At 34.7% G+C, this 12222-nt stretch overlaps 1 protein-coding gene across 1 annotated transcript in view; it reads left to right on the plus strand.

The window, feature by feature from the left end:
- The first annotated feature begins 546 nt into the window (after positions 1-546).
- Positions 547-12222, plus strand: part of LOC107678740 (gamma-2-syntrophin-like) — a 65975-nt gene continuing 54299 nt past the window's right edge. Inside the window, exon 1 of the mRNA XM_016474118.1 lies at positions 547-916. Within this exon, the coding sequence (XP_016329604.1) occupies positions 848-916 (69 nt within the window). The 5' untranslated portion in view covers positions 547-847. The remainder of the gene's footprint in view (positions 917-12222) is intronic.

The following is a 12222-nucleotide window of genomic DNA, read 5'->3' on the forward strand; positions in this document are numbered from 1 at the left end:
TTTAGTTAACTAACCCTGCTCTATGATGTCTAAGTAACGTTGTTGATATTAAATAAATAAACAGTTATATATTTCAATATCACCAAAATGCAGTTATTTGCTTCATATTTCAACCAAAAGCCAATGCACAAAAGTACATTTTATGTGCTACGAAGATATTTTGACATGGAATCACTTTCAGCTATGGCGAAACGACTCGAATCTTGAGTGAATTTCGAACCGATTCATTGAAGTTTGAATTCATTTGCAGAAATGAATCAAACTTACCAACCCAAATTTCGCTACTCAAATCAAGTTTAAATGAGATGCTGTTAAAACACCATGAAAGGGGAGCATTGCACTGAAGAAACCAGACCAATGACGCGGTGTTTTGGAAACTTGACTGAATTAAAATAGCATTGCAAAATGCAAACGCAATCATCACGATGCTGCTTTGCATCATAAACATGCCGTGAATATCTCGACATATCGCCCAGCCCTAGTTAAGTGTGTAGAGTTCAGTCAGTGATGGGTTAAATGAGCTCGAGCTGAAGGGCTCATCATAACTGAGGCAGCAGGAGGAAACGCGCTCAACATTTGCGCTCCGATCCTCGAGCGCGACGCGTCTCTTTCCAACTCGCAGGAATAACCACAGCACTCTCACTGCTTCAGCTCTGCGCGGATGCGCCTTTAAACACCGCACAGATTCGCAAAGAGCCGCTGGTCTCCTGAAGGTTCATTTGGATGCTGGACCCTGGAGCCGCGTCCTTCCCAACAGGCTGAGCACGATGCCCGGCCATCACTGGATATAAATGACAGATCCAAGTGTGTGTGACTTCAGTGCACCGAACCAGAGGCTGCATGGGAGATGAACGCAGCCGCCAAACATCAGCCTGATCTGCTAGAGAGACCCGCCAGCCTCCTGGTGCCAACATGGGTAAGACGAGCAGATCCAACTCAACTTCACGCGCTGACGGATCACAACAGGCGCAAAACACAGTCGGCTAGTGTATAGACAGGGGAAATGTCGTATAAATGCAGTGTTTAGATTACTAGAGTAAATTGCTGAACTAACTTTGTTATGGATGAGATCACCGAGGTGCCACGTTTTGGGGAACTGGTGGCTAATTTGTATGAATTATATAGAAAAAATTATACTCAATATTTATTCAAATGTTCCTAGTTAAAAGCTTTATTGCAGAATTATTGTATATGAGTCAGTTATATGCTGTTTTATTGTCTTTTGTGTGCACTTTTTCTCATTTTGTGCATTGGAAAAGATGTTTGGGAATGACATTTGTAGTTACAGATCTTATATGGTGAAATATAATATACTCAGTTGCATTGCACATAAAAAAAAGTGACTAATTATTGACATGATTTGAAAGGATAACTAGCTATTTGCACCTATTTTTTTATTTTAGGTTATTTTTTAGGCAGCTAGGTTTTATTATTATCTTTTGAGTTAACTTTTTTTTTGGTCATATACTGTATGCATTTTAAAAAGGTGCTTTGCAGATATGAAGTCAGCCAATTATTTTGTATGTGAATGACACACTTGACATTTCTGAGCACTTGAGTTGACAGTATATTTAGGCTTTTGGCATTTTTGGTTTATACAGTATATTTATGGAATATATTGACATTTTTGCACTTAAAATAAGGTGCAAAGTCAGTCCATGCCAGTGTATAATAATTCGTTTTTTTTAATGTAAATGAGGTCAGATAATGAGCTATTAATGTAAAATAAATGGGATATACTTTTTTTTTTTTTTGCCACAGCATTGTTGATTAAGAAAACAACAATAAAACCATGCAGGAAATGTTGCGTAACTGACAGAACAAATCCTAGTAGATTTGAGGTGACTGTGTAATCTCAATGCAAAATGAGTTTTTTGTGCTATTGTTCTCATTTGCTGTATTCCTCTTTGTGGAGATAATGATGTGTGACAGTGTGGAGTAGCTTCATTCGCACTATTCTTGAGGTGTTTGGAGATGTCCTCTCAAAAGATTTCTCAGTCAATGCATTGAAACTGCTGTTAGAGATTGCTGCTCACTTGCTTTATTTGTTTTAACGCATTCTGTCCTATTTCTAGTGCCCTTTTGTGGTTTTTCTTAAAAATGGAGTCTTGCCAGTGACACTGCAGTATGTCTTTATCAGGTTGGAGGGTTTGAAGGGTTTCCCGAGGTATCGATAAATGCTGGCTCACTGCTTTTGGATTTGAAAAGAACTTACAGTTTTTGCCCAAAAACAGAACCACTGGGAAACCATCAAGAGATTGGATGTCTGTAAGAGCAGAAATCAATAATGAGTTTTCATTTTTTCCTCATAAATTTGTTCCTGAGCTGCATCCAGTTACTGAAATCTTTCTATTGATACCTCCTCAGATTAAGAGAGCAGAGTGTTGTCATTTCATTGAGAAACACCGCATATAGCAGTTATTCTCATTTCGCTTGTGCAGATATGATTTGGAGGCTTCACCTTTGATCTGATTTTTTGCTGATCTTTTTTAGATGAACTGTGGTCGTGTGATAAACCCGCTTAGTTCTGGGTGTACACCCTGCTTAGTTGAGTGAATGATGAGGGTTGCCAGGTCTGCATGACAAAGACTTAGCCAAAACTCAAGCTATACCACTTACAAAGCACAGATTTAAGAGTCCTTATTATGCATTTCAGCTTTCTTTCTTTTGAAGAGCTAGATAGCATTATTAAATTGTTCAAAGTAAAAAAAAAAAAAAAAACTCAAGTTCATAGTGAGAAAACAAAACCCGACATCATCACCATTTCTATGATGCCTTGTAATATTTAGGGAGCAGTAGAGGGTTGCTTATGATGCAAATGCATACAGTACTGTGCTGCTTTTTCATTTTCCTGCAGATTCACATGCCCATAGAATAGAAATTATGTAAGTGTAATTATTTCAAACAAAGATTGTATGTAAAAATACTCCAAAATACTAAAACACACTCATGTATGCATATTTTTTACTTTTATTTGACTTATTATATGTGGTATAAGTAATAGTATGCTTTGTCAAACCACCAATCTTTGCAAAATATATGCTAATTTTTATTTGTTTATATGCAATATATGCAATATGATATGAAATGCATGATATGCGATATAATGTCAAACCATCAAACTTTGCAACATGTATGCATATTTTTACTTATTTATCAAATATGTCATATAAGTAATAGTATTGCTTATGTCAAGCCATTAAACCTTGCAATTTGTATGCACATTTTTACTTATATTTATAATGTCAAACCTTGCAATATGTATGCATATTTGTACTCCTATTGCATGTTATATAAGTCAATGTAAGTAAAGTATGCTTTATCAAACCTCGCAGTACAGCATGCATGCATATTTTTTGTACTTATATTTACTTATAAAACCTGCAATGTAATGACAAACCATCAACCCTTGCAATTTGTATGCATATTTTTTACTTATATTTACTTATAAAACCTGCAATGTAATGACAAACCATCAACCCTTGCAATTTGTATGCATATTTTTTACTTATATTTACTTATAAAACCTGCAATGTAATGACAAACCATCAACCCTTGCAATTTGTATGCATATTTTTTACTTATATTTACTTATAAAACCTGCAATGTAATGACAAACCATCAAACCTTGCAAAGTGCATGCATATTTTTACTTATATAATATGCAGCATAATTAATAGTATGCATTGTCAAACATCAAACCTTGCAATTCAACATGCATGCATGTTTTTACTTATATTTACTTATATAATATGCAATATAAGTATTAGCATGCTTCGTCAAACCATCACACTTTGCAATATGCATGCATATTTCTACTTATGTTACATTATATAATATACTTTAAGTAATAATATGCTTTGTTAAACCTTGCAATACAGTATGTGTGCATATTTTTACTTGTATTTACTTATTTAATATGCAATATAAGTAATAGTATTGTTTGTCAATGCATAATTATGTATGCATATTTTTAAGGTCATTTATGTATATAATATGCAATTTAAGTAACAGTATGCTTTGTCAAATCATCAATTTGTGCTCTAAAAACAATTTAAAATGAGTGCAAATCCATGGAAAAGCTGCAGCCTTGGCAACTCTGCAAGCAGTCTTGTGTATAAACTGTGTATTTGATTTATTTATTTCATCTCTGTGTCAGAATGAATGAAGATCATTTACATTAGGTTATTTATCTTGCAACAGATGTACGTTTCAGATGAACTTGCATAACTGTTGCCAGAACAAATTATGTGTCTTACATGTGTACTTGTGCAGATTGGCTTTGTAAATCTGTCATGTAATCTAACCAGCTCTTATTTATATTTGTGAAATTTGATTCAGATCCAACACTGCTGGAAAGTTATTGTGTGCTGGTCTTTGGGATTTGGAGACTCTGCTAAATGCGCCCTACGGAGACTGTGATTGGCACATGAATGTGATAACCTTAAAAGTCACAAATCTTTTATTCATGTTCTGCAGGACAGGACTCAAGGTTTTTAGCTGGTAGTTGCAGCTGTATTTCTAACAGGGATGTATAATAATTGGGATGCATAATCCTGGTAAGAAAAAGTCAATTTTTTTTCAGAAAATAAGAGTGATGTTTGTCTGTGCAAAACATGCTGCCATGCGCTGATGTGTTGTGGGAGTATTGCAACAGTAAGGGTTGTTAGCAAGGATAGTTAGTTGCTATGTGGTTGCTAGGGTGTTTTGTGTTTTTACTGACTGACTCTCCTGTGATCTTCTGGTTTTCAGATATGATTCGGGAGAAAATGGTGTGTCTGATCACTTAGTAAAGCAACGACACATGATTTGAGGAATCAGCAGGATGAATTAGGCATGAAAGTTTAACCCTGTAAAGTCTACTGTATCATATTTAATACGCAAGGCCTCTGAATGATCAACATGATCAAAATGTTGCTGTTAAACCTGTCGCACACAATCTACTGCATGTCTTCTGTCGTCTGATTGATAGTTTAGAGTTTTTTATCCAGTAAAAGTTCTTTTTAGTGTAATTGTACAAACGTCCAGCTTCAGCTGGAGCTTCTCGTGTCTTTCTGCTGTCAAATCTTGACTGATTTTGATCAAGTAAAGGTCAGAATAACTGCAGTAATATCTCCAGATGAACACTTACTGGACTGAAGCAGCTCAGCTTTACTTGATTCTCCATCAATCATGTTTTAGAGTCTCAAATCTGATCCTCAGGATCTTTTGAGGAGCGTTTGTTTCCAGAAGCTTTACTTTCACTGTTCCTCAGCGGAGGAATGATCTTCACAAGCCTCCAGAACATCTCACGGTTATTTCTTCAGCTCTCAATCAGCACTGGATTGCATTGCATTATATGTTTGGATCATCAAGCTAAGCATTTAAATGTCATCTTACTGCACTGGAAAAAAATGATTTTTGTACTATTTCTGTAAGGCAAATATCTAAACATTTTTAAATCAAGGAACATTTACTTATGAAAGATAAGAAAAATGTATTGCAATTTAGTTTGTTTTTGCTTAAAAAAAAAATCTGTCAATGAGGCAAGAAAAAATAAACTCACTTCAAAGGGAAAACAATATATTTTTCTGACCCCATTGGCAGATATTTTTTAACGTTTTAAGCAAAAAATGCATTTTGATGCATTTTTCAGAAAAATACTTTTTATGACATTTTTCTGACAAGTAAATATCTCTTGATTTAGGAATGTTTAGACAAAAGTACTAAGAAACTTTTTTTGTGCTATATGGCATATTATTGGGAGATATAGAGTGACGACTGATATTTATTATCATTTTATGATTTTATGTCAGTATCTGTTGTACTGTTATAAAGATCTCATTGATTTACATTACAAGCATCAGAATTTGAGTCTCTGATTAAAATTGAGCTTTTTTTTCCTCCATATTCTATTACCCACAAAAGCTGATGTATCAAATATGATACTCAACAAAAAACAATGCAAACTTCCAAATGGTTCAATAGAAAAATGATTTTCTGACCATTATTTCTTATGTCAGGTTTTATGGGTTAACGCTTAGTGTTAGAGGTTTCATCTAGCACCACTAATAATTGCATTATGAACATAATGAATCTGATGCACAGCGTTTGGCCATTTTCAGCTCCGCTGCAACACAAATCTATTGCGATTCGTCCCCGGGGCCGCGGTGATTTACTTCCAGCGTGACGTGATAGATTGTAATAGAGTCACAGCCGGGGCAATTAGTCAACCTTAATGTAAAACTGCATGTGAGCTGTTGGGTGTCGTCTTTATCTGTGAATCGCCACTGCGGTGTTTAATATCTCTCTCTCTCTCTCTTCGTAATACATGCTCAGCTCTTAAACGACTGCACTCTATTAATACTGTCCTGATATGTTTACTCAGCCTGTAAAAAGACGGCTCTTTTCCGCCGCATATTTGTCACTGAGCCCAGCCTTGCCTTTTCATTTCCATTTTGATTCACGACAGGTATGAATTTTAATGAGCTCCATTTCACATTTGGAAACTTACCTCGCCTAAATGTTACTTCATAATGCGGAGTTTGATGATTGCAATGTTTTTGGAGAAAATGAGGGTGCCGGGAGCATGGAGTGTGAGATAATCAAGGATGCGGGGTTTATTAATAGTTGGTTATTGATGCAGAATTGGTCAAATGAAATATTGTAATTTAATATTGAGTTGCATGCTGAAAGTGTTTTTGACCTTTACTGATAAGACTTGGCGTGCTGAAGCCTCGGGTGAACAGAATGATGGGTTTCTCCTCACTATGTGGGCAGCAAGGATTTCCATACGAACACAAAGGGTTCGAGTTCAAAGACAAAGCCTTTATTTCCTGGGGTGGGAAAAAGTACAGAGATTTTATGCTTGAGTTGAAGTTGATGCTGTCGATTTTGCTTCAAAAGACAAACTGTGTGGCCAAGAACATACTTGAGTTCAAATGTTTGGGTCAGTAAGATTTTATTATTATTATTATTATTTTAAGAAATTAATAGTTTTATTCAGCGAGGATGCACTGAATCTTTTTTAATTTCTATTAATCAAAGAATTGTGAACAAAAATATGGTTTCAACAAAAATGATGAACTGTTTTCAACTTTGAAACTAAGAAATGCAGCAAATCAGCATATTAGAATGATTTGATTTTTATTTTATATTTTATTTTATATATTTTTTTATAATTTTTCATTACTACTGAAAAAAAAAAAAAAAACAAAAAACAAACGTAATAAAATATAATATAAATAATAAAACCAAAACAAGATAAAATAGACAAATAAAAATATATGTAAAAACTACAAAATGACAAAAACACATAAAAAAAATTACTAAACCTTGGTTAATAAATTAATAAATTATTAAAACTCAACTAAATTAAAAAGAAAACAGAAAAAAATAAAGTCTAATTCAAAATATTAACAAAAACTATAATCTATATATATATATATATATATATATATATATTAGTATGTTGTATATTGATACAAAAATAACAATTTTCAACATTAATAATAAGAAATATCAGCATATTAGAATGATTTCTGAAGATCATGCGACACTGAAGACTGGAGTAATGATGCTGAAAATTCAGCTTTGATCACAGAAATAAATTACATTTTACTATATATTCAAACATAAAACAGTTATTTTAAATGGTAAAAATATTTCACAATAGTACTGCTTTTACTGTGTTTTTAACTCAATAAATGCAGCCTTGGTGAGCATAAAACACTTTGGAAAATCCTAGCGTAAGTATTTAAAAGTAAATGTTTTCTTGGCATCTTTTTGAAATTGATTGACTAGACTTTCTAATTAAACTCAAACATGTTACTAAAATTGTTCAGTTACTTCAGTTAATTTTATAGCTGTTGCACTCGAGTCCATCGTCATCCGCGTCTTTTAATTAAAGCCTTTTGCTTTAGGCCAGTGACTGTGCTGTGCTGACTGATGAGACGTCTCTTCACAAGGACGAGTGACCATAGTTGTGTCTAAATGTGCTGAAATGGATGTCATTGGCTGTATGAGTTCAGCCGGGAGTGTAATTTGATGGGCTTTGTAAGCTCAGTTTAATGGACAAAAAGATGAAAGAAATCATGATAACCTGCAAAAACTGTGCTTTGCACTTTGGAGGCCTAAATGAAATTGTAGGAAATAAAAAGCATAATTTTTGACTTGGAAATGAAGCTGAGTAAAAGTACAGGGATTCGGTTTCAATGGTACTTGAGTAAAGTAAATAATATCCTCTGAATAATTTATATAGTTGATAGATGAATTTATATAAAGTGACATGTACACACAGTACATGTGTTTCCTGAGATTTGAACCCATGACTTTGTCGTTGCTGGCTCTATAAATGTAGAAAAAAAGTTCAAAATAAGTCTGTTCAAACTTTTGACTAAAGCATGCATGATTTCAGTTGCCTTGTTAGTTTGGTGGTCATTATGCAAGAGTGTTAACCATTATGCAAGAAACCTGACATATGAAATAATAGTCAGAAAAGTCTTTTTTTAATGGAACAGTTTATTGAACCTTTAGACAAAATGTAAAATAATCTAAAAAAAAAAACTTTAAAGGGGTCATATGATGCTTTTTTAAAGATCATTATTTTGTGTATTTGGTGTAACAGAATATGTTGACATGCTTTAATGTTCAAAAAACACATTATTTTTCAAATACTGTACATTATTGTAGGTCCTCTATGCCCCGCCTCTCACAAACGCTTCGTTTTCTACAAAGCCCCCTCCTTTGACAAGCGCAGTCTGCTCTGATAGGCCAGCTGACCAAGTGCATTGTGCTCTGATTGGCCAGCTGACCCAGTGCATTGTGATTGGCTGAACATCGCAAGCACTCGTCGGAAATGTAACGCTCTTACCATAATCGCGAGCTTCATCTTTCAAAATAAATGTAAAGACAGTAAATAATGTCATTAGTTTTACCATCAGTTCAAGCCCGAAAGGGGAACAGAGTCGCGTGACAGACACAGTGATGAAGCTGGTTTGTGTTTGCAGCACACAAGCCACGGTTAACCCTTTAGGCGCCAGGGATTTTTGGAAAAATGCTGGAGTTTGACATCAAGATTTCAAAAGCTTGTGGCTTGAAAGGGCTTAAAGATAGAGATCTACTGTAAATTAGAAAAATGTTGGGCATGACCAAAAGTTTATGGAGGCCTTTCGTATCAAATATACAGTAGGCTTTATAGGGTTAAACTAACAAACATTCTTCCAGAAACGTTAATAAAATGTTCATTCAAAGTTATCTGGCCTGTACAAATTTTTTTTTTTAAATTTGAATATTTTTTGGAGACATTTATTTGAAAGTTAATCTAAGATGGTTTTGAGAAAATTCTAAAGTAACATTCCCATGCTGTTTGCAAAATAATAAAATGTGACATTCCACTTAATGTTGCTTTTAACGTTCACAACATTTTTACACATTTAAAGAACTGAGCGTTTTGAGCATTTAGAGAGCATTCAGAAATAATGTTCTCATAGCTTAATGGGAACGTTAGAGAAACATTTTTGGAACATATTTTTGTTAGTTGAGAACGTTGCAAATGCTGTTTCAGCTCGCTGCTCGGCTGTAGTTCTTGTTTAGAAGAGTAAATCATGATTATGGCTCACTCGGCTTTACTCGTCTGCTCAGCTTCCAGCTGCTTGAACCATTTCTGGCTGAGATACGGTAACTACTGTTCTATCTGAGCACTCAGGACACACACGGCCCGTTCAGTTGTTCAGACATTTGCCCTTTCTAATGCATGAGGATTGCATAAGGTACAGACATGCAAAAGCATCTATATTGACTATTACGGCTGTCCTCAAAAGACAGAGGAGAAAGGCGATCTCAGAGGAGTTCCAGCCCTGCAGCGGTGCCACATTATCAGCTGTGATCTGATCTCCAGACAGCAGTTGACCTTCATTCTTCTTCTAATTATTATCTTGATTGAAGCCGTCCAGTGGCGCTCTCTCATCCGCCTTTGTAGTGAATTCAAATTAGTGGCAGTATTTCACAATTACAATGGCAAACACTTAAAAGTAATCATCGTTATAAGCAGATAATTGACCTTAAAGGCATTTAAAATCAGATCTAACAAATCTAAGTTTTTGTCGCTTGATAAGGTCATTTTCAGACAGCAGTAGATGGGGTGGGTGGCGTGACTAAAGCCTTATATCATTCTGTGAGTAATTCTGGATCAAAGTGACGGTGTGCATCACAATATAAGAGTTATTTTTATTTGAAGTTCTATGAAAAGTGATTTATATAAAGCAGACGTGTGGAAATTGATCATTTTCTCTTGCCAAAACCAAAGAAAGTAAACTGAAATCTGCTTTTTTAAAAGCAATTATTTGAAAGTAGTCTCTTCTGCTCATCAAGGCTGCGTTTATCTGAGCAAAAATACTGTAAAACGGTGAAATATTATTACAATTTAAAATAAGTGCTTGAGCACCTGCCCCTTGATGCCCAAAGTGCCCTTTTGTCAAGGCATTTTTTTTCTCCATCAATCATTTTGTAGAAAAATCAGTGCATCTCAAATCTGATCATCAGGATCTTTTGAGGAGCGTTTGTTTCCAGAAGCTTTACTTTCACTGTTCCTCAGCGGAGGAATGATCTTCACAAGCCTCCAGAACATCTCACGGTTATTTCTTCAGCTCTCAATCAGCACTGGATTGCACTGCATTATATGTTTGGATCATTTCAGTCTCATCTTACTAAAACAGATTATTGGAGATATAGAGTGACGACTGATATTTATATAATTTTATGTCAGTATCTGCTCTACTGTTATAAAGATCTCATTGATTTACATTACAAGCATCATAATTTCATAACATTTTGTTCATATAAATATCAGCATCTGCACCAAATTTGCTAATTTTGCTCAGTTTGGGCCTCTAAATAATATATTTTTTCTCTATATTCTCACTATATCTCACTATATGAGCCATAAAAGCCTGATGTATCAAAAATGATTCATCAAAATACATATGCATAGTTTTTTTCTGACTATCATTTCATATGTCAGACTTTACCAGGTTAAGGAAAAATATCCAATGTAACTCTTCCATGCTCTCATGCATTGATTGCTTTCTTCTTAGATGCTCCACTGGATGCGCAGAACATTTTCAGATGTTTGGACACAGTTTGTGGATTTTTTTTTACTCTTAAGTTGGTTCTTTTAAAAATCGGACAGAATCTGCACTGCTTTAACCCCTTAACTGTCACTCACATTTTTGAACATAGACGTGAAAGTGCACGATCCAAACTTACATTTTTATAATTCATGAACGAAAACATTTTGTAACATGATATTGATGTACCATTTTCATGGTAATGCAATGTTTGATTTTAAAATGGGTTTCAAAGGATGAATTTTGAGATTTAAAGTTTTCAATTGATATATACAGGTGCATCTCAATAAATTAGAATGTCGTGGAAAAGTTCATTTATTTCAGTAATTCAACTCAAATTGTGAAACTCATGTATTAAATAAATTCAATGCACACAGACTGAAGTAGTTTAAGTCTTTGGTTCTTTTAATTGTGATGTGAAGTAAACTTAGGTGTCCCACAGAGGGGACGGGTGACAGGGTTAAAGGGTTAAAGTTCCTCCTCGTCTTCTTTGAGATGCGTCCCACTCTGTTTTTTGGTCGCTCACACACACCACTTGAATATATATCCAGTATACTGTAGCACAGAATCTCATTCTATATACTCTTATTCCAGCCGGTCCCAAGCGTAGCTTTCTATGGGATTTATTCTAGAATGCACAAAAGCAAGTCAGTACTTGATTTGAAATGGCGATGCATTTCTCCCGGGTTATTCCTGATTCCTGACAGCCTTCAATTTAGAAATCATGAAAACCAATATGGACAAAAGCAGCATATGCCATACATCCATTCCCTGCAGGATCTGCTCTCATTGTGGTCAAACGCAGGCAAGATATTCAGATGCATCTTCAGTGTAGATGTCTTGTGGATGTCACATTTATTCATATGTCACGCACAGTGTTTTTTGGTAGTTTTTCATTGTCATAGTGTCCATAGAATAGCTACTGTCCCCAGAATGCATTGTGAAAAGTACTCTAGAAACTAGATGGTTTGCATTTGCTGAAGGAAATGTGATGCTGCTTTTCTGTGCAAGATATTGTTGGACATTTCATGAGATCTGACTTTAGAAATTGTTTTGTTTATATGTATGTATGTATATACTGTATGTATGTGTATATATATATATATATATATATATA

The sequence above is a fragment of the Sinocyclocheilus anshuiensis genome, unplaced genomic scaffold, assembly GCF_001515605.1.
Source record: "Sinocyclocheilus anshuiensis isolate Anshui unplaced genomic scaffold, SAMN03320099.WGS_v1.1 scaffold208, whole genome shotgun sequence".
In the NCBI taxonomy this organism is placed as follows: Eukaryota; Metazoa; Chordata; class Actinopteri; order Cypriniformes; family Cyprinidae; genus Sinocyclocheilus; species Sinocyclocheilus anshuiensis.